This window comes from Sus scrofa, chromosome 11 (genome assembly GCF_000003025.6).
Source record: "Sus scrofa isolate TJ Tabasco breed Duroc chromosome 11, Sscrofa11.1, whole genome shotgun sequence".
NCBI lineage: Eukaryota > Metazoa > Chordata > Mammalia > Artiodactyla > Suidae > Sus > Sus scrofa.
The window spans coordinates 6,386,586-6,410,673 of record NC_010453.5 but is presented as its reverse complement, the minus strand read 5'-3'; the positions used below and the strand labels follow the sequence as shown (position 1 = coordinate 6,410,673).

Genomic DNA, 24,088 nt, shown 5'->3' with positions numbered 1-24,088 from the left:
GGCTAGTGGTGGGCACGGTGACGGCAGACAGCGCTGGGGTAGGACGTTTTTTTCTCCAGCCAGTTCTGAACATGGGTGAGGGCAGGAATTACTAAACTGGAGAGCACCCAAACATTTAAAAATACCCTAGAAAGGAGAAGTGTCCTTCTGCAATTCCAAAGAAGGAGCAGATTCTTTCCTACTTTGATGTACAGAAAAACAGGGGGAAAAAAATGGGAAGTTACAGCCATGGTGTCCAGAGCCAGCCATGAAAAACCCATTCCTATGATCCCTGATGTAGACAAAGACTGACATACGACATCCTCAACTTCAGGAAATTTCCTATTATTTACCGGAAGCGCAAGTGCTATTCATCAAGGTAAAACTAAGCATCTCCATTCTCTAAGCGTCAAAAAGCATGAGATTAATAGGGCTAGTTATAGCAACTGCTAAATTAAGACACTTTTTTTTTCACCACACCTGGGGCATGCAGAAGTTCCTGGGCCAGGGATCAAACCCAAGCCACAGCAGTGACAGTGCTGAATCCTTAACCGCCAAGCCACCAGGGAACTCCTGTAAATATTATATTAAAAATTATACCTACTTTTGGCCGAGATGGAGTAAGAAGGATCAGACTTACTTTCTCATCTGAAACTACCCAAAACACGTGGCCAAAATACACGTCTGTGGTTTGCAAGACATTAACCTTAACAAAAGCCCAGGGATCCCGAGGGTCGGAAAACACGAGGTGACCCCTACCACCCTCATGGTTGCCTGAGCCCAGGGCCTTGGGTGGCCTTCCAGGCCATGGCACAGCGATCGGGAAAACCAGGGGGACCCTGGTGGTTGCCCTAAGTTGGAGAAGTGGAGCTGTGGGCTCAGGAAGTTCAGGGGTCAGAGGGCAGAGCAGCTGAGAGGACAGAGATCCACAGAGAAGCAGGTGGAGACACACAGAGGGGTCCTCAAGTTTCCACACAAGTATGATCAGGGCAGCCCCTGAGGACAGTGACCAAGACCGGGGGACGTTCCCGGGAGCTCAGCAAAGGCAGGACATTCCCAGGAGCTCAGCAAAGGCAGGACGAGTTCCCGTGGCCTGTGTTAGAGCGGAAAAACCTCTCGCGGTTCCTGGGGCAGCAGGTGGGACAGCAGGAAGGAAGGGTGCTGCAGTAATTCAGCCTGAGACTGGAATTCCTATGGTGGCTCAGCGGTAATGAACCCAACTCGTAACCATGAGGATGTAGGTTCGATTCCTGGCCCCACTCAGTGGGTTAAGGATCTGGCGTTGCTGTGAGCTGCACTGTAGGTCACAGACGCGGCTCAGATCCTGTGTGGCTGTGGCTGTGGTGTAGGCTGGCAGCTGCAGCTTCCATTTGACCCCTGGCCTGGGAACTTCCATATGCCGTGGGTGTGGCCCTTAAAAGGAAAAAAAAAAAAAAAAAAGAATCAAGCCATATCTCACACTATATACAAAAATTAAATGAATCGGGTCACAGACTTAAATATAAGACCTATAACTAGATCTTTTAGAACAAAGTTTAGCAGAAGACCTTGGTGATCTTGGATTATACAAAGATTTTTTAGACACAAAAATATGGTCCACAAAAAAATTATGAGTTGGACTTCATGAAAATTAAGAACATCTAATCTTCAAGAGATATTGCAGATGTTAGGAGAATGCAAAAGAAGCCACAAACGGTAGAGAAAAAAATTGCAGATCATATAGCTGAAGAAATTGAATCCAGAATATGTAAAATCTCTCAAAATTCAACAAGACAACACCCCCAATTAATTAAATCAAATTAAAATGGCAAAAGACTGAACTAGATATTTTCTCAGAGAATATACACAGACGTCAAAAAACACAAAAGGATGGTCAACATTATAACATCATTGGTTACTTGGGAAATGCAAATTAAAACCACAAGTTACCACTATGTATTACAATGCTTATTATTACAAAGGCTGATCAAGGCTATGGAGGAACCGGATCTCTCAGACGCCTCTGATGGGAATATAAAATGGCACAGCTACTTTGGAAAATAGTTTGGAAACTTTTTAAACATTTTTTAAAAGTTAAAACATAGCTACCATATGACTCAGGCATTCCACTCCGAGCTATCTGTCAAAGAGAATGAAAGCAGAGGTCCATACCAAGACTTGTACAGATGTGCATAGTGGCTTCATTTATAACAGCCAAATCCTTGGGAAAAAAAAAAACAAAAAAACCCAAAGTGCCTCAATAGGTAAACAGAAAAATTGTGGTATTTACACAGTGGGATTCCATTTACCAATAAAAAGGAATGGATTACTGCCACATGGACAGAGCTCAAAATAGTTATGCTGAGTTTAAAAAGCCAGATAAAAGCAGACTGTATATCGTATGACTCTATTCATCTAAATCTTTAGAAAACATAAACCACACTTTAGGGACAAGGGGGAGGGGGCAGGGGCAGAGGGCCAGGTGGGCAGGATGACAAAGGAGCACCAGGAAATTCCTGGGGATGGTGGACATGTTTGCTATCTTGATTGTGGTGAGGGCTTCCCATGCGTACACATAAGTCAAAATTTATCACACTGTACGCTTTCAGTGCGTGTAGGCTTAATCTTTGTGAATACACCACAATAAAGATGTGTCAAAACTACAGCACTGCACACTTTCTTTTGTTTCGTATTTTCTTGGCATAAACTTTCCAGTCCTTTTACTTTCAGCCTTTTAGGATTCTTATATTTTGGGCGTGTGCTTTGAAAACACAGAGTTTGCCATAGGCACATAATGAATACGTCGTGACTGTTCGATAACCGAATCCAGTCTGGTCATCTCTACAAAGTGCTTCAGTCTGAGGGTTTAGTTCGTGTACGTTCACCATGGAACATCCTGAATTTGTTTCTACGACCTTATTTTATTCTTTCAGCTTCTTCCTGTTTCCTCCCTCCCTTCCTTCTTCCCTCTCTTTTACTCTCTCTGTTTCCTTTTTCCTTTCTCTCCTTTTCGCCTGCATTTACATTAATTTAATTTCTTTCACCCCTCACCCCAACTAGAGGGCTCGGAACTCTCCTGTACTGGTCATCCTAGAAACGCTGACTGTATGGTTTAACTTCACCACGTCTCAGATGACACATGGACAACATCTTTCCCCTCTTTTTGCTGGTAAATGCAATTCCGCTCTACAAATACTGCAACTTATCCATGAACTTAGACGACAGGGACCTCGCTCATGGTGGCTTACTTCCTTGTGTGTGTCTACAGATTGTGCACAGTTCACATTGTCTTCACTGAGTGACACAAGTACTGCAGCCCTTGCAGCTGGCTTTTCAGATGGCAGCGGTAGCAGGGATTCCAGCTGTGCCTGAGGCTGGGTGGGTGGGGGTGAGGCCATCCCAGGGGAGGAGCCACTCCCTTCCGACCTTCTCTCAAAGGGCAACAGGCCAGATTCCTGCAAGGTGAGGTGGTTTGGTTTTTTTGTTTTTCCTTCCTAATTTGCCCAGTGAGGCTGCTGCCCTTGAGAAATTCCAGATTTCGGCAGGATTCCCTGATCGCATCTCCCACCCTATGTGGGTCCTGGGCTTTGTCTCTTGACCCACTCATGTGTGGCTTGAGATTACTTCCCGTACATTTTCAATTTACAGGAAATACTAATAAGTTCCCTATTCTCCAAGCTTTCTGGTTAACAGCAACAAAGTAGCAGCGAGGAGTGCAGGTTTGGGATTCAGAGGGTCTGCCTTCAAACCAGGACTCTACTAATTATTTCCTCTGACTCTGGCCAAATTAACAAAACTCTCTGTACCTCAATTTCCTCACTGTAAAGGGAGAGCAATAATAATGCCTGTTCTCCCATTACTGTGGGCATCAAATAAACGAATACACTTAAAGAGCTCAGGATAGTACCTGGTATGCAGTAAGAACTCAAACGTGAGCTGCTACTATTGCTACTATTTTTGTGCTTAAAGAAAATGTCCTGAGGTTCTACTGCCTTCTATTCTACCAAGGGGTTGATGTCTTACAATATGAATGTGCCTAATAAATAATGTTTCCCTTTCACATGACATTACATAGCTTATTCATACCAAGACATAAATAATTTGATATCCACTGTTTCTCTTTTTCTTTTAAGGAAAATTTTTTTTTCTTTTTTCTTTTTTTTTTTTTGTTTTTTTAGGGCCACACCTGCAGCATATGGAAGTCCTCAGGCTAGGGGTTGAATGGGAGCTGCAGCTGCGGGCCTAGGCCACAGCCACAGCAATGCCAGATCTGAGCCACGTCTGTGACCTACACCACAGCTCAAGGCAATGCCGGATCCTTAACCCACTGAGCGAAGCCAGGGATGGAACCTGCAACCTCGTGGATAATAGTCGGGTTGGTTACCACTGACCCACAATGGGAACTCCATTTTTAGAAAATACTCTCTCTCGAGGTTAGAGCTTCAGACACTGTTTATCAGTTAGAAATTCATCATAAATTATTTTATATGCTGGAGTATAAAACACATCAAAATTATTTCATAGGTTGGAATACCAGATACTCCTACACAGAAAAGATTCTCCCATGTCAACATGGGAGCATAACAGCATTCTGTTTTTTAAGACAAACTGATGCCAACAGCTGGTTCATTTCAGCAAGAGTCAGAACACACGAATACATGTGCGTCGAGCCCTGGAACAGTCACGCATACCACGTGGGCTGGCATGGCTCCACTAACGACATTTGAGCAAAACCAATTCCAAGTTCAAGTGTGCTCCTCAGATAAACACGATTCGCATTTCTTAAATACCTGGCGAATGAAGCTTGGTGGTTGAAGCTGCTATTCTCTTAGGAGAGGAAACTGCAGGTTTATTAGCATCTTGATCTTTCTGTGCTTCTTTCTTTGTTCCTAGATATAGTTTAAAAAGAGAAAGAGAGGGAGTTCCAATTAATGCAAATTGTAGAAAGGGAGCCTTAACGAAAGGCACACAGAACAAAATAATATTTGGGTGATTTGTTGCTATGGTCACCACCCCCTGTGCTCCAGGAATGACACACTTGTTTAGAGCAAAGGGAATCTTAGTGTGAGTGGTCAGGGGAATAAGCAGCTGCTGGCTCGGATGTGCTGCAAACCGTTCCCGTGTGCAGAGGTCACCACACCCCAATGACCCTGACAAACTACCTAGGAATTAAAAGTGTACTGTCCTCAGCCACCAAGTCGGTCTCCCTGGCTCCTTCTGGCAGACTGAATTTTCAGACGGTGGAGGAGGAAGCTGTAGCCGAACCCAGCTGCTCATGACTCCAGCATCAGGAGAGCCCAGCCACGAAGGACACGGTCTGTCTCTAATTAATTTCCAGGCAGCTGGGCCACAGAGGTGACCTGGGGGGGGGGATCACCTAGGGGGCCTATGCTGCAGCTGAGCCTTCGTCGACTCTGCTGGCAGAGCCGGCTCCAGCAGCACGGGACCACTGAGCGGGGGCAGCTTCTTAGAACAGCATGTCTCCTCTGTGTGCTGCCCACAGACACACCCTCACGCCACCTCCATCAGAAAGTCAAAGGAGGAGTTCCTGTTGTGGCTCAGTGGGTTAAGAAACCGACTAGTATCCATGAGGATGTGGGTTTGATCCCTGGCCTTGCTCAGTGGGTTAAGGATCCGGCATTGCCATGAGCTGTGGTGTAGGTTGCAGACGTGGCTCAGATCCCGAGTTGCTGTGGCTGTGGTGTAGGCCGGTGGCTACAGCTCTGATTTGAACCTGCCTGGGAACTTCGTATGCCACAGGTGTAGCCCTTAAAAAGCCAAAAAAAAAAAAAGTCATAGAAATTGCCCAGACCTGGGCATACCTAGACCCGTCTCCACTTCAGCACGGTTTATTGTGTCATTTCCAAAATAAACCCGGGGGATGGTGATGGTCCCTCAGAGGAAGAATGCAAATGTGCTACTCTGCCCCAACACCCTGCAACCTCGCTCCTCTTCCACAAGTAACTGCTGCGAGCAATTTGGTGTCTCTTTTTCCAGAGCTTTCTCTAGGCATTTATAAATATACCTACGCAAATACAAACACAGCTATGAGCTAAATGAATCACATAACTGCAATCCTTTTTACCTACGCACACTTTTGAAGATCTTTTTCAGATCAGTGTATTCACAGACCTTCTAAAGATGCCACATCATGCGAATGGGCAAAGATGTGCCGTGACCTACACCCATGCTCTTGCTGATGAGCGTTGACACGGTCTGAAAGTTCTCGCTGGTGAAATACTAAACGTGCCACAATAAACACCTGCTGACGCGTTTCTCCATAGACACGTACCGGTTTCTGCCCAGGGTAAATGCATAGATGAGCTCTTGCTGGATTAAGAGTCTGCTCATTTGCAGTCTCGCCACACACAGCCCAGTGGTCCTCCTCAGAAGCCAGAAGTTTACACTCCCAACCAAGTGTGTGAGGCCCATTCTTCCCCCGTGCCCTGTTCCCTAGCGACATGGAAGTCACCGTCATTTCAATTTCTGCCAGACACTAAGCATCTTTTCAAATTGGTCACATACATGTCCTTATTTGAAAATGGCCGAGCTGAACCCTTTGCCCATGCTTCTTCCTGATGGGTGGGAACTCTTCATTATTCTGGAGAGTGATCCTTTGCCTGCTCTACAAAGTCTTTTTCCAGCCTTTCTCTTTTTACAACTATTTAGAGTGCCTTTCATTGTAGTGTAGTTTTAAAGTTTAATATGTTCAAATATGTCAACTTTTCCCTTATGGCTTTAAAAGCATTATTATAGATTATTCATACATATGTGTGCCTGTTAAGTGTATGCGTGTATGTGTGTGTGTGTGTGTGTGTGTGTGTGTGTGAGAGAGAGAGAGAGAGGCACTGGGGGAGGGATGCCAACTTTTCCCTTACAGCTTTAAAAGCATTATTATAGATTATTCATACATATGTGTGCCTGTAAGTGTATGCATGTTTGTGTGTGTGTGTGTGTGTGAGAGGGAAAGAGAGAGAGGGGGGGTACTGGGGGAGGGACCATTTCTGGGGTCTGGAGATGGAGGCAGCCACCTGGAGCCAGCCTTTCCCTCTCTCTCTCATCCTTTTCTGGCCTCACTGGGCTACCGTTTCCTGCAGCATCACTGCACCTGCCTCCATCCCTGTCCACCTCCCTCACACCTGAGACCACCTCTTCCCTTTTATTGCCTTTGGAAAAACTGTTTCCATCTCGTGGATCTGACTTTTCTAAGGCCTGAGTTCCATTTTTGCATTTCTACACCCCTCGGCTTTCTTTCCCCAGCTACTCCCAAGATGCTGCATGCATTTAGTCTTTCACCTCTCAGTAAATGCACCACCATCCCCTCACCGCCAGCCCACGAGGAGACATCCCGACTTGTCTCTTTGCTCCCTGCCCCGCTCAGCCCATCAGCAAAGCTTGGTGGGTCTCCTCTGAGAAGCTCTCCCAGGGGCAACCACCCCCACCCACCCCCTCTGCAGAGCCCACGCCACCATCGGCCCTTCCTCCCCCCACAGCCTCGCAGCCGCTCTGCTGCTGCCACACCCGCCCGTCCGCCACGTACATGCCACGGCCACAGGTGAACAGCTTAAATCCAAGTGTGAGCCAGTCCTTCTCAGTTTCCAAGCCCTCAGTCACCTCCCAGGACATGCAGAGTGAAACACAAACTCCTCACCACACCAACAAGGCCCTCCCGTCCAGCGCCATCCAACAGGAACAGAACTGAGCCACTCACATGTGATTTTAAATTTCCTAATAGCATTTAAAAAGTACGGTCAGACGAATGTTAATAGCATGTTTTATTTAACCCAACACGTATCACTTCGGTGTCTGGCACTGGCCACATTTCAAGGGCTCCACGACGTTTTTGAGGGCCCAGGGCCATGGTATTGAACAGCCTGGCCCCAAACCTGGTCCCCAGGGTACCCACAGGCACCAGTGATGGTTAATTGGAAGTGTCACCTGGACGGGGCTACAGTTGCTCAGATATTTGGTCAAATGACATTGGAATTGATGGACTGAGTGAAGCAGATAGCCCCCCCCCCCCCCGCCCCCTACGAGGGGCTCATACAATCAGCTGAAGGTCTGAGAAGAACAAAAGGCCGAGGGCTGAGCTGGAACCTCCATCGTCTCTGCTCCTGGACTGGAACCTACACCACTGGCTGCCCTGGGTCTCCAGCTCACTGACCGCAGGTCTTAGGACCTCCTCAACTTCCATAATCCTGGAAGCCAATTCCTCATAATAAATCTCTTTACAGATATACTATTTACTTGTAAAAATACAATATATTCTGTATTATAAACATATTAATATATAAGTATATATTTTTATATATATTCTTTTTTCTACCTATAAAATATGCATAGATGGATGTATGCATCTCCTATTGGTTCTGTGTCTCTGGAGAACCCTAACACGCACGTGTGCATGCACACACACACAGACACAGCCCTCTGGCCCTGCTCGCCCACTCCAGCCTCACTGCTGACACGCTGTACCTCCTCCCGTCTGGGGCACGTTGTTCGAGCTCCTTCAGTACAGAATGCGCTTCCCCGAGACCTTGGCCTTGGTTCACTCACCTGCCCACTCGGGTCTCTGCACAAATGACAGTCTTCGGGGAGACCATGTCTGACGTTCCAGGTAAAACAGCGCTCCTGCCACCTGCCACTCTCCCCGTCACCTGCCTCGTTTTTTCTGCACAGCACTTACTACCCACGACATATAATCCGCTCACCTGTCTACTGTCTACCTTCCCCACTAGAACATAAACTTCAAGCCAAGAGCCACACCCTTCCCCGGACACCAGGGCCGTTCAGCTGATGCCCCACCATCCGCCCCCTCCCCCCAGGCTCCTCTCAAGATAGGTCATGTCCAGGCACGAGGGGGCTACAGAAGGCTGACCCCGAGGGGTCCCGGAAGCCCACCCCCTACTCTACTCCTCCGAAGACACATCCACCCTGCAGAGCATCCAAGCTACGGCTAATCTCACTCTTCTCTCCCTCCCAATGCTCAGAGTTCAGGCATCAACTAACACAGAGAGGCGCCCAGAATCCCGGGAGCTGGGAAGGGAAACGCTACAGGCCAAGGTCTGCAGTCCGCACAACACCTTAAAGGGAAACTAAATATACATATTTATGCAAAGTTTCAATATTTCCCATCCAGCCTTTGTGGGGTGCTACTTGGCAGCTTCTATCAAACACCGACATCACACGTTGATGGACTTGACCCGGCAATTCCGCTGCTACAGACCTCTCTTCTGAAGAGTTCTACAAGTGTGAAGAGATGTATGCAAAGACACGGGTTAAATAAACTGGAGTATATCATACGACGGAGTACTGTGCCACCAAGAAAAAGAATGATGTTGCTCTATCTAGAATATGCGGCATGAAAAGAAGCCGGTGAGAAGTGAGTTCAGCGTTGAAAAGTATGCCTGTTATTATTCCATTTTTTTACAACACAGAATGTTCCCTATATTATAGTTGTAAATATATTTTTAAAAATCTGAAAGATCTTTCACTAGCTTTTTTTTTTTTGCTTTTTTAGGGCCACACCTGTGGCATATGGAGACTCCCAGACTAGGGGTCTAATTAGAACTACAGCTGCCGGCCTACACCACAGCCACAGCCACGCTAGATCCAAGCCACGTCTGCGACCCACACCACGGCTCACGGCAACACCGGATGCTTAACCCACTGAGCCAGGGCAGGGATCCAACCCACATCCTCATGGTTCCTAGTCAGATTCGTTTCCACTGCACCATGATAGGAACTGCTACTAGCTTTGAAGTATTTCTAAATAATGGTTACTTCTGCGTAGTAGGATCAAGGGAATTTTACTGTTTGTTTTAATACTTCTGCATTACTTCGGTTTTTAAAGGATGATCACACATGTTACTTTTAAAATAAAAAAATAACCCAAAAAGCCATGAAACCCAAACCAAAATGAAAATAATTTGTCTGCTCTATGAAAGGATAAGGAAAGAAACCAGCCTAATGCAACCACTTGAACAAGAATAACTTTGATTGAAAGTTTCATGATCCCTTCCCCTGGGAACACAGCACTGCTTGGAAAAGTCCTGCCTGGCGCTGGGAGTTCTTGATGGCACAGAAAATTAGGGCAATTAGTCAAGACGGAACAGTTGTTCTCGTAGTATGCTTGCAATCTGGACTCAGATTAGATGTTTAAGTGCACCATAAGCTTCCATTTCACTCTGTAAGATCCCCCAGTGCCTAGCAATGCCAGTTTTGGCCTCGTGGTCTTCCTGCTGCCCCTCTGACCACCCTCCCTCCGTCTCGGCTGCTTCCTCCTTTCCCTGGTAAAGTGGCCCCAGGATTCTGCATGGACCTTCTTGTCCACTCTCCTGGATGAGCCTGTCTAATCAGCACGCTTACACCACTGAACTGCATGCACGGACGACGCTAAGATCGGTTCTTTCCAGTCCAGATGGGCCCAGACACATCTCCTAAGGTCCAGACCTCTCTGTTCTGAAGTCATCTTATCTGTTTCCTGTTGCCACTGGAACAAACTGCTACCATCTCAGTGGTTAAAAAAACGCACATTTATTCTTTTATGGTTGGGGGTTGGGGGGCGTCAGAAGTATGACGTCAGCCTCATGTGCTAATGTCAATGTGTCAGCAGGGCTGGTTCCTTCTGGAGGCAGCAGGGGAGAATCCACTTCCCTGCCTTTTTGAGCTTCCAGGCTTCCCTGGCTGTGGCCCTTTCTTCTACCATCAAGGCACGTCACTCTACTCTCTGCTTCCACCGCCACATCGCCTTCCCCTGGAACACCTCCTGCCCTCCTCTTATCAGGACCCTGTGATCACCCTGGGTCTCTCTGGATAATTCGCCTCAAGACCCTTAATTTAATTAATTAATTAATTAATCTTGTTTCATTATTTTAATTGAATAAATAAAATATTCAATTAAATATTCACGTGGGAGCCCCGAGACCACGACCCAGGCTGCCCCTCAGGAGCCGTGGATAAAGATGGGGCTCTCCCCTTAAAAAAGTGTGACCACAAGTGATAGCGGCTAATTCAGGATCCTCACCGAGCACATCAAAATGAAAGGAAAAATCAGATTTAAGATAATGTTAGAAGAATGCTATACTCTTTTTTTTTGTTCATAGAAAGAAATAAGCACACATCAAAAAAAAAAAAAAATCAAAGGGTATTTGTACAGGTTCTTAACCTCACACACAATAGGCCACAAATCCCCGCAAATAAATCTCAGGATAAGTAAGAAAAGATAAGATGCCAAAAGGATACAGAAATATGCACAGCAACGGACTTCAGCCCCCAGCCGTCTCAAGTCCTCACCCCATCCACCTGCGAAAGCGCAGGTAACGGGGCTGATTCTCCCCCCAGCCCGACAGACACCCAGACAACACGCAAAGCATGTTAGGTGAGGAGGAGCAAGAAGAAAAATGAAAGGGAAACGTGGCAACAATGCAAGTTATCATTATTGTGCAATGGTGCTGGAGGCGGCGAATAGGAAAAACTCTGACGTAATCAGGAAATGGGGAATCTGACGTCACTTACACGACAAAGAGAATGAGAGGACCCCTCAAGGGGCGATTTATAGGAACTGAATAGGATGACGAAAGGAGAGGTTATCAGAAAAGGGGACATTAAATAGAAGAGGAACCTGATGAGGTATAAATGAGAAGGAGTGAGAGAGACAGAGAGAAGGGAGTCCAGGACAGCTGCAGGAAAAAGAGAACTCGTTTTTAGCTGCCAATAATAATTTCTAAAAATCAACAGCCCTATCTGGTGTTGGTGGAGAATGGAGTTAATGAAGGGAACGGCCTGACTATAGAGCTATACTTGAGAAGAGGCTGGATCTAATTTCTTTAAGGTTCATCTAATAGCAGTCACCTTTTATTGTGCATGTGAGGGCAGACCTTGGAGTCGGAAATTTAAAACACACCAAAAAATACCCAACATCCCTGACTATGAGAGAAATGCAAATCAAAACTACCACGAGATGCCTCCTCACCCCAGTCAGAATGGCCATCATTAATAAATCCACAAAGAACAAATGCTGGAGGGAGTGTGGAGAAAAGGGAACCCTCCTGCACTGTTGGGGGGAATGTAAGCTGGTACAACTACTATGGAGATCAGTATGGAGGTACCTTAGAAATCTATACATAGAACTATCATATGACCCAGCAATCCCACTCTTAGGCATATATCCAGACAAAGCTCTCTTTAAAAAAGACACACTCACCTGCATGTTCATTGCAGCACTATTCACAATAGCCAAGACATGGAAACAACCCAAATCCATCAACAGATGATTGGATTAGGAAGATGTGGTATATATACACAATGGAATACTACTCAGCCATAAAAAGAATGAAATAATGCCATTTGCAGCAACATGGATGGAACCAGAGACTCTCATCCTGAGTGAAATAAGTCAGAAAGAGAAAGGCAAATACCATATGATATCACTTATATCTGGAATCTAATACATGGCACAAAATATTCTTTCCACAGAAAAGAAAATCATGGACTTGGAGAATAGACTTGTGGTTGCCAAGCGGGGGGGGAGGGAGTGGGGTGGACTGGGAATTTGGGGTTAATAGATGCAAACTATTGCCTTTGGAATGGATAAGCAGTGGGATCCTGCAGTGTAGCACTGGGAACTATGTCTAGTCACTTATGATGGAGCCTGATAACATGAGAAAATAGAATGTATACATGTATGTATAACTGGGTCACCATGCTGTACAGCAGGAAAAAAATTATATTGGGGAAATAACAACTAAAAAATAAAAATATATTAAAATAAATAATAAAAAAAGAAGAAAAAAAGGAAAACAAAGGTCTCTGTCCTCAAATAGAGACCTAAAAAATTAAACTCAAAATAGAGACCTAATTATTTGCTGGGGTAAGACCAGGGATAGTTTAATTTTGAAGACTGTTATGAAAACGTAAGGATAAAAGAATGAAGAAGTGTTTTTGTGGGGCAATATTATATGTATTTAAAAGCTTTATTGGAGTTCCCATCGTGGCACAGCAGAAACGAATCTGACTAGGAACCACGAGGTGGCAGGTTCGATCCCTGGCCTCGCTCAGTGGGCTAAGGATCTGGCGTTGCGGTGGCTCTGGCGTAGGCTGGCGGCTACAGTTCCAATTGGATCCCTAGCCTGGGAACCTCTACATGCCACAGGTGTGGCCCTAAAAAGACAAAAGAAAAAAAAATAAAACAAAAGCTTTATCATCCCCCACGTATATTCTTTTTTTTTTTTTAACTGTAGAGCATTTTTTAAAAAATTTCCTCAATACATATTTTTTTCTACTGTACAGCATGGTGACCCAGTTACACATACATGTATACATTCTTTTTTCTCCCATTCTCATGCTCCATCATAAGTGACTAGACTATTTTCATTCATTATGAAGCACCAAGTATGCATCAAGCAGTGGCTCCGTGAAAGAGAAGATGAGAGCTGTCATCGAAGTCATATTTGCACGGAGTGTACTCATCACGGGCATTTCGAAATGCCAGGCACCGTTCTGCAGCTGTTCTGCATATACAGCTTTACTGGAACCCACTCTAGTCTCTGTTGGTACTAGCACTGGTATTGTTACTTTGTAAATGAAGGACCTGAAGGTGGAAGGTTGTAAAAGGCCAAATCTTGGGAAATACCTACTTTGTATCTCTTTCAACTTTAGTCCACCTCTTCCCCCCCTCCCCCGAAGTCACTGCAACTTCTCAATTCAGGTCATGGTTACTTCTGCAGAACCGCCTACATCCTCTAGTTTCCAATGAATTCTACTCCGGCACATCCTCCGGACCTCAACCTAGAGGTCTCTGGATGCCGCTAATACCTCCGTGGCTGTAACTTTACTTCACTCTAGGTTGAATGCCGTTTACTTGTGCATAGTCACCATGAGACAATACCTCACACGAGAGTCACCCGCTCAGTCAGTATGTGTAAGTCAGGGAGTTGGCTCTTATTTCCAATGAATCGGTTCTTCCTCGGTGGGAAAGGAAATCAACCTTGAGAGCCGGTGAATTCCTGCCATTTGAAACCTCTTCTCATTTTCCCCTTTTTTCTCTAGTCCCTTTCTCTCCTGACACAATAAACAGACATGTCATGAGCAATGAGAAATCACTTTACACGCTGTTAGAAACAAAATGAGTAAAGCTGTGCGTGTGATGGATTTGGGGGAGGAAAGTAATCCAGTGCTCCGGGGAACCCAGACACTGCGTGATCTATTTATTAGGTACTGAGACGACGTGAATAAGTAAATTGTGGTGGGAAAGGTACTTTGTATTTCGAAACGGCCCCATTAGATACTGGGGTTTTAGTCACTGCGGCAGCTTTAGCTAGGGAGGCCCAAATGACAGAAATGGTTTGGATGACTTGTCTCATTCCACCCACTAATTTACTTCCACGTTAATTCAAGAAGGCAATAGAACTGTACTTTTCAGAGCTAACATTTTCCGCATCTAAATACGGTCTATCTAGTCATAAATAAGAGCTCACATGCTAGTTTCCCATAATTTTACTCCAAAGGCTACATCATCCCTTTCTTATACTCTGAACCAGTCATTCCTTGAACAATCCAAATCTTACTCATTTGTTCATCATATACTTACATTTTTATTGGGTGGCTCCACTGTACCTGCTGTGGCACAAGCTGCTGGAGATTCTAAGGTGAAAGACAATATCCTTACATCCAGAAATTCACCTACCCGTGGGACATGTAGCTAAGAAGGGACAAGATAAGACAGCAGGTGCCGGCCCAGAGGTCTGGAGAGAGGTTCCTCCGGAGCTCAAAGGAGGAGCCAAAGGAAGGTTATGTTTGAGTGGAGGTGTGAACTATGCAGAATGGTGACCAAGAAGGAGAGGACACAGCATGGGTGGGATCCTGTGCAAAGGCACAGCGTGGTCAGGGGCAGCAGGGCGGGTACGAGACCCGAGGGCTTGAGTCCAGGCTTCCTGGTCTCCAGCCCCTGCCACCTCCAACGGCACCAGACCAAGGCTGTCACTCTTACCCAGTTCCTGCCAACCTCGCTGAAGTCCCCTCAAATTCCAGTTGAAGGTGAAATAAGTCCACTTTGGGTAAATGCTTATTGCAATATTATATATATATATATATATACTACACACACACACACACACACACACACACACACAGCAGCGCTGGGTGTCCCAGCCTTAACCAGACATGCTAATATATGCTAAACAACCTCCCCCTTAACCTCGGCTCTCTACTTCTGCCTCCGACTTGAAAATAATTTCTAGCCACAGCTTCTACCTTATAGTGGATACCATCTCAATTGCAAGTTAGCATTTCCCACTTTCTTTGTTCATAAATCGGAAACTGATCGAGGTTGAATGAATACAAATGATAACTAAAGAAAAAAGAGAAAGCAAAGAGGAAGTTAAACAGTCTGGGGCTCCTACTGCTCATAGTTTTAAACTAAGTTATCTGGCTAAGATGACAGACCAAGACGCAATCATCAAATAGAAATGAGAACTATGTCTAGATACTCATATTGCAACAGAACAAAGGGTGGGGGAAAAATGTATACATGTAAGGATAACTTGATCCCCTTGCTGTACAGCGGGAAAAAAATAAAAGAATTTAAAAAAAAGTAAAAAAGAAAGAAATATTTAAATAAGTTATTTTCTTTTTTTATAAAATTATGCACACTCATTGCAAAAAAGTGAAAAAATAACACTTTCCCCTCCAATTTCATTATATTCTCAGCCAGTAATAACCACTATGCACACATAGAAAGGCATTATTTCAGACCATATTATGTGTATTTCTTAGTAAACTACCAGACAGCAGCTTTAAATGTTTTTATTGAGAACTATAACTACAAAGCGAACGGTCAGGAAATTTCTAGTCCTAGCCAAGAACTGTAACATGAGGGTGGCACGGGCCTCCCAGAAGCCGGTCTTACCTTTCGCGTTCCTCTTCGAGGAACACTGACTGTCATGATGGTTTGGGTCACCACTTCTTGCTTCTCTTTATGTAGTTTTGCTACTTCGCATGCATCCTTCAACAGTATCCTTAAGTCTGTTTATACACTTTGTATCAGTGAAATGACCCTGTGTGCACTCCACTGCCTAGCAGTCTTTCCTAAACATTGCATTCATAATATTCAGCCCTATCACAGCACGTAGTGCTAGTTCCCGCTCATTGCCCGAGAGTGGTCTGCGGCATGCGTGTGTCACAGTGGGTCACTTCCTCCACGGATGGAAGTCCGAATCGCTTCCACGTCCAGTCTTTGGCAATTATAAGCAGTTTGGCTTTGCCCATACTTGTACATGTTTCCTGATGCATCTGTGGGTGCATTTCTCAGGTTCCGACAAGAATTCCTATGGTAGGTGTGAAGGAGTTTGACCAGATCCTGCTGCCTTGTTTTCCAAAGTGTCTGTGCCCCTTTCCCTGGATCCCTGGCAGGACTGCATCAGTGCCCTTCAGGTATCTCACTGTCACCAACACTTGGGAAGGTCAGATTTTAAAATGCTGCCACTGTGATGGGTGCACACTTCAGTGTGATTTGAATGGCCTTCTTCTGGTTAAGGATGAAGTTTAGCACCTTTTTTTTTTTTTTTTTTCCTGTTAGCACCTTTTTTTTCCTCTTTCTTTTGTGGAGTGCAGGTCAAGTCTTTCTGTTTAATAGCTGATTTACAGGAGATACCTTAGAAATCTATACATAGAACTTCCATATGACCCCACAATCCCACTCTTGGGCATATATCCGGACAAAACACTACTTAAAAGAGACACATGCACCCGCATGTTCATTGCAGCACTATTCACAATAGCCAGGACATGGAAACAACCCAAATGTCCATCAACAGATGATTGGAATACTACTCAGCCATAAAAAAGAATGACATCATGCCATTTGCAGCAACATAGATGGAACTAGAGAATCTCATACTGAGTGAAATGAGCCAGAAAGACAAAGACAAATACCATATGATATCACTTATAACGGGAATCTAATATCCAGCACAAATGAACATCTCCTCAAAAAGAAAATCATGGACTTGGAGAAGAGACTTGGGGCTGCCTGATGGGAGGGGGAGGGAGTGGGAGGGATCGGGAGCTTGGGCTTATCAGACACAACTTAGAATAGATTTACAAGGAGATCCTGCTGAATAGCATTGAGAACTTTGTCTAGATACTCATGTTGCAACAGAAGAAAGGGTGGGGAAAAAATGTAATGTATACATGTAAGGATAACTTGATCCCCTTGCTGTACCAGAGTGGGAAAATAAAATAAAATAAAATAAAATAGTTGATTTATAATGTTCTGTCCATTTCTGCTGTAGAGCAAAGGGACTGGCCAAGTCTTTTTTGTTCCCTTTTGTCCTTTCTTTTGCACTGACTTGTAATATAATTTTCTAGCCTTTTTTAGAGTTTATTATGTTATGCCCATCTTTTATGATAATATTCATCTATAATTTTTTTCAACATGTAAACTAATTACTAAGTCGGGAAATGACAACTTCCAGTTGAGACAGTATCCACTGTAAGATAGACATTACTGTGGCTACAAATTATTTTCAAGTTGGAGGTGGGAATAGGGAGAAGAGGTAAGGAGAAGGCTGTTTAGCATATCTTAGCATGTCTGGTTAAGGCTGGGACACCCAGCTCTACTATGTCCTTAGCTGTATGACCTCTGACAGAAGAAAACCCCTTGAGCCTTTGATTCCTCTTGCATATGATGGGGGATGGTAATTGTAGCTCCCACACAGACTGTTGTGGGAACAAAATGATAGGCTGCATTAAAAGTGCTTTGCATGCTGCTAGGCACTCATGAGATGCAAAAATGGTACTTCTTAGCAATATTAACTTCATATTTACAAATGTTTATTTAGAGGCTATGGATTATAAATGCTGTGCTGGTGTATTAAATCATTACTAAATAGGGTCGACAAGAATCACACATTCTTTTTCTAGGAAGGAAGCTAAGGCCAGAGAGCTTAAGTAACTGAGCCAAGGCCACACAGCTCTTAGTGGGTCTGACTGCAAAGCTCATTCCCTGTATCCTCTGTTATCCAAAATCTATGCGATAGAAATTATCAATTAACTGCGGCTTTTTTTTTTTTTTTTGTCTTTTTGTCCTTTTAGGGCTGCACCTGCACCATATGGAGGTTCCCAGGCTTGGGGGCTAATCAGAGCTGTTGCTGCCGGCCTAGGCCAGAGCCACAGCAACGCGGGATCCGAGCCGCGTCTGCAACCTACACCACAGCTCATGGCAACGCCGGATCCTTAACCCACTGAGCGAGGCCAGGGATCGAACCCGCAACCTCATGGTTCCTAGTCAGATTCATTTCCGCTGCGCCAACTGTGGCTTTTTAATCCCACTGTTTGGAACGAAAGTCATGTGGAGATAGAAATATGTCCAAAGTGCCTTTGTTTTTTTAAACCGAAAAAGATGTAGCCAGTGACTAAAAAAAGGGTCCTGTAACCTTGCTGTTGTTTTTCCCAGGTTACAGGCACAGAGCGCTGATGCCGGCAGCCTAAGCAGGTAGGTCGCTGCTGGGCGACGTCAGCCACGGCGGCTGTGGAGAGGACCACTGCTCTCACGACTGTTCTGTTCCAGGGCTATAAGAAGGGCCCTGCGCGCACGTAGAAACTTGTAGCCAGAGGCCTGGGCTTGAACCCAACCCTGAAATCTCCCAGTTTTGTTACCGTGCGAAGATGACTTGATCTCTCTAATCCACAGTTTCCTAACCTATAACACAGGCCTAAGAACAGGACCTGAGCGTCAGAAGCTCTGTAAGTGAGGAAGATGAGATGGTGGGTGTGGACAGGCATACAGGAAGCACTCAATAAGTGCTGCCTGTTGTGATTACTAAACTTCTCGTCCACGAGCCATCACATCAGTGTGGCCTGTTTACGATTCATCCCATTGTCCCAGCTTGGACGCACAGCGTGGTACTGTCACATGAGGTGGCACATTCTGAGGAGCTAGGCATTCCGCTCTCATTTGTTCCCCATCCACCTGCCAGGTAGACTGTCACCCGTCAGAGCTACTTCGAGGCGGTGGGGGTGGGGTGGGGGGACACTGGGCTTCAGGTCGGCGTCGGGTGGTCAGATGCTGGCTTCTCATGGTCAGCAGGGGGTTTAGATGCCTATCAGCTAGGCTGCTTGCGAGATTACTGGTGAGCAAAGGGTGGGGCCCCCAAGTAGTTCTCAACCCAAATATGCTGACCGATGGATTAAAGACCCATGCCAAGAACAATTCTGTAGAGTCCAGAAATGTGTCATGCTCTCCCACGTCTCAGAAAAGGGATGGCTGGCATTGGTCTCTTTCTTCTTACAGCTGCCTTTTTTTCCTAGCTCCTCTTTCCGCCCAGCTCCCAGACAGTAATTATTAGTATTCGGCATTTCATCAATGTAAGGTGGATAGGAATATACACACATCTGGAAAGAACTGGAAAGTTTTAAACACTGACAGGTAATTAAAAGTTGCACGCGCATGGTGCTAAGAGAGGGGGTACAATCACGGCTGCAATTTGCATAACAATGCACTTACAGTACCGCAGGCAGAGTTCTGAAGCACATAAATGTCAGAAATCACAACGGAAAGCCGGCTCCTCCGAGACCGTTTGCATTCATCACTGCAGGACCTGCTCGCAGAGCTCTTGGAGGGTGACAAGCAGAGTGGGCAAAATACCAGGTGTGTAGCCTCAGGATACAATACCTGCAAATTCTCTTAGGTGAGAGTGAGGTTTCTGTGCCTGCCTTGCGAGGAGCCACCACACAACGAAAGGCCTCACACTGGCCTGCAGGGGGCGGAATAGCAACGTGTGTCACAGCATTTTACACAGTCTCTCCGGGATGGTGGGCGGGTCCTATGCGCCCCAAATTATCAAAAATATTCATTGTGCTATTGTTTCAATGAAAGAATTTGAAAAGCAGAGCAGAGAAAGATGCATGTACCATGTGCCTTACTTGGAGCTTTCTGTGGCATTTCGGTTACAAGTGCTACACCGTCCTCCAGGCCACTACACTGGTAATAGAGGCGGAGGTTATTAGAGTTCTAAACTCAAATACCCAGACACACACAACATCAAACTGTCCCAGTGAGTCGCCGTGTTTGTGGAACCATGAAAGCCCAGGTGGATTCACCAGGAAAACTAATGGCCCACGAAGCAGCTGGGAAATAGCTGTAGTTTTCTTTTCCCCACGCTGTCTGTCTCTGGACCATTTCACATCTTGTGAGTTCCTCTGTGAAAGGAGGGTGTACATTTGCAAATTTTATTAAAAAATTTCTAGCTGGTAGCAGCCCTAGTCCAAGATTTTAAGGGGAGAGAGCGGTGGGAACCTCTCGTATTTACAGAGAGGGAATCCAGGTGTTCAGCTGCACAGATACTGTCACCTACCATCGCTGTCTGTCCCCACCATCGCCGTCTGTCCCCCACCATCGCTGTCTGTCTGTCTCCACCATCGCCGTCTGTCCCCCACCATCGCTGTCTGTCTGTCTCCACCATCGCCGTCTGTCCCCCACCATCGCTGTCTGTCTCCACCATCACTGTCTGTCCCATTGCCGTCTGTCCCCCACCATTGCTGTCTGGCAACCTCGACAGACCTGTTAGGTCTCTGCCTGCGTGTTTTTTGCACAGTACGTCAGCTCTGTATGACATGCATCCACTGCACACTCGCATCACTGTAAATAATCACGTGTGCAACCATGAGTCTTGTTTCTCTTCCTGTGACATCACGGCCTCCGTGGCAACAAAGGCTGCGTCTGTCTCATTCACCGGGATTTCCCAGGCATCCAGCACGGTGTTCAGCTCCGGGAGGGAGCTCAGTATCTGTGGAAGGAATGGACGCCACGCACAGCCCCCTGACTTCACTCCCTGGGGTGACGAAGCTGGACTCTGGTGTCACAGCGTCTGATTCACACGCTGGCTTCCTGGCTGTCTGGAGCCGGAAGGAACCTCCCCACTGTCAGCCAAAAAGAACAGCAAACAGGCCTTCCAGGACACCCATGAAAGCCGCCCTGTGAACAATGAAATGGCCCATCACTGGCCATATTTTTCGGTCTCTGTGACCTTGTGCAAAGGAGCGGGTCTCAAATGCATTGCCTTCGTTCTTCTCCCACAGAAGCTCTTTCTAACACTTCTACTCTCCTACAGCCTCCTCTATGCCCAACCCACTGCACGTTCCCCCGTGGGCTTCCCCATGACGGGTAAGGTGAGGCTGGGATGGGAATGGGCTCAGCCTCAGAGAGAACACGGCCCAGCAGCGGGCGACAGAGCTCAGCACAGCCTAAGTGCCTTGCACTTGCCTCATTCAGGTCCCTCTCCCGAATCAACCTGGGCTTCCACGCCATGAGTAGCCACGATCCAATCACCATCGGAAAAGTTACACGCTCTTAGAGTGGATTCTGTTAAAGGGGCAGGTGTGCCACACTCTACGGTGACAACGACCACCCAAACCATCCAGATTCAAGATTCCAGTGGCGATGTGATCCCTTTACCTGTCTGGTCCTTTCCTAAAGCAGAATATTCTATGTCGGCAAGCTCCTGCTCTACTTCTTCATTTGGATGTGCTCAGAGTGGGGAGAGGATGCTTGGCCAGGCTGCGGTGGGGGGACGGGGGAGAAGCTGCCCGGGGAAGCTGTTTCCAGAACCCTGCAGGTCAACGTGCTCGGTAAACACATGCTGATGGTGTTGACGAGCTACTGGTATTTTATTATTATGTTTTTTAATAGTTATTTCCCCAAAACAATTTTTTTTCTACTGTACAGCATGGCGACCCAGTTACATATACATGCACACATTCTATTTTTGCACATTATCCTGCTCCGTCGTAAGTGACCAGACATAGTTCCCAGTGCTACACAGCAGGATCTCATCGCTAATCCACTCCAAAGGCAATAGTTTGTATCCATTAGCCCCAAGCTCCCCACCCAACCCACTCCCTCCCCCTTGGCAACCACAAGTCTATTCTGCAAGTCCTTGATTTTCTTTTCTGTGGAAAGGTTCATTTGTGCCTTATATTAGATTCCAGATCTAAGCGATATCATACGGTATTTGTCTTTCTCTTTCTGACTTACTTCACTCACCACTGGTATTTTTAAATTACGGTGTGTCCAGAAATACCGAACCCTGTGGAATTTAACACGGAACTAATAATCTGCTTTTAAAGAAGTAAAATTCATTTTGATGATGCAAGTGGCATTTCTGTAACCCACCAAGGAACAGCCTCACTCTCTCCAGAGTCTTTTCCTTAGGGAGAGACGAACCCAAACAAAAAGACATCAGCTGTTCCTTTCCTGTATAATCATGGGACATCCTTCTATATCTTAGTCCGCAAAAAAGAATTTTCTTTTCTATAATACATCATGTCAACAGGCCAGAATCAGAAGCCATATTGACCATGAAGTCATCTATCATCAGATCAATACTGCACCTGCAATATTCAGCTACAACAGCAACCAGTTAGAAAAGTCAGTGGGTAAAGGCCAGTTAGCTGTGTCAAGTTATACGGACCAACGCGCTGGTGAGATGCTGTATTTGACCAACAACAGAAGAGTTTCCATGCAAATTTTGAGGAAAAGAATCCCTGAAAGACCAAACCCAAGTCTCTAAAATTCTTCCCTTTACCACAGCCACGGAGTCTTCAACACTTTTTAAAAAAAACATTAACACTAAACCCACAACACTTGGCTTTGTCGTCACACGGGTGTCAAAGAGACAGTGACCATTACTAACTCACAAGAAGATGATACGACAGGAATGGATCACACGCCACACCTTCAAATGTGCGTAGAACGGGGATCAGTTCCCCACCTGTGTCTGGAAACTGCGGGGGAAGGGGGCCTGGACGGAACACAGAACCAGGGCAGAATATCTGGGACACTGTGTGTGAGGGGACGAGCACCGCTCCAGAAAGAAGACTCAGTCTCCACGCTGTACTTTTCAGTGATGGTTATTCAATGGGGTGTAATTAACCGACCTCCATGTGAGTAAGAACGTGTCGCCAGCATAGCGCTGTGGTTAGGATGTGGGTTTTAAAGTCAGGCAGACCGGAGTTCCCGTTGTGGCACAGTGGTTAACGAATCCAACTAGGAACCACGAGGTTGCGGGTTCGATCCCGGCCCTTGCTCAGTGGGTTAACGATCCGGCGTTGCCGTGAGCTGTGGTGTAGGTCACAGACGTGGCTCGGATCCCGAGTTGCTGTGGCTCTGGCGTAGGCTGGCAGCTCAGCTCTGATTAGACCCCTAGCCTGGGAACCTCCATATGCCGCGGGAGCGGCCCTAAAAAGACAAAAAAAAAAAAAAAAAAAAAAAAGTCAGGCAGACCCAGGTTGATTCCTGTTCTGTGACACAGAAGCCGTATGACCCTGGCTGGGAGGGGGGATTTACTTAATTTCTCTAAACGCCACTTTCCTCCAGAATTAAATGAGGTAGAATATATCACTCTCTAAGCACACTGCACAGCACACAGAGAACGCTCAGTAAATATATCTTTAAAAAGAAGTAAAGAGAAAAGGAGAAGAGCTGAACAAAACAGTTTTGTTATCCACATGCCTGGTGTCAAACACTGAAGCATCCTTCCAGGGATTTCCATGCACCATCACACTTGGACAAACTAATATTGACTGCTTTGCCATCATAAGTTGCACGAAGACAACTCCTACTTTAGAGGGACAGCCTAAGCACTTGCTAATCATCTCCTTTCACGGGTTTTCTACACTCTCGCCTATAGCATTACATTCCACAAAGGGCACACGCCTAGGTTATACGACTTGAGCTCTAATTAAAAAAAAAAAAAAAAAAATCTGGGAGTTCCCGTGGTGGATCAGCAGTAACAAATCCAACTAGTATCCACGAGGATGCGGGTTCGATCCTGCCCCGGCCTCACTCAGGGGGTGGGGGATCCTGCATTGCCATGAGTTGTGATATAAGTTTGAGAGGCGGCTCAGATCCCACGTAGCTGCGGCTGTGGCGTATGTCGGCAGGTGCAGCTCTGGTTCTGATCCGCTCGCCTGGGAACTTCCACATGCCACAGGTATGTCCCTAAAAAAGGAATAAATAAATAAATAAACTCTCCAAACAACTCATTTGTATTGTTTTGTTAATTGATTTATGGCTATAAGAAATAGCTGCAGTCAAAAGATTTCCCTGTCATTTGTAAAGCCGTATTTCGAA

The 24,088-nt window shown here is 45.8% G+C and overlaps 1 protein-coding gene across 7 annotated transcripts in view; it reads right to left on the bottom strand.

The window, feature by feature from the left end:
- MTUS2 (microtubule associated scaffold protein 2) overlaps window positions 1–24,088 on the bottom strand; it is a 496,219-nt gene that overhangs the window by 124,360 nt on the left and 347,771 nt on the right. For all 7 annotated transcript variants that reach the window (XM_021065171.1, XM_021065174.1, XM_021065170.1 and 4 more), the window contains one exon: window positions 4,749–4,847. In XM_021065171.1, the coding sequence (XP_020920830.1) occupies window positions 4,749–4,847 (99 nt within the window). The remainder of the gene's footprint in view (window positions 1–4,748; window positions 4,848–24,088) is intronic.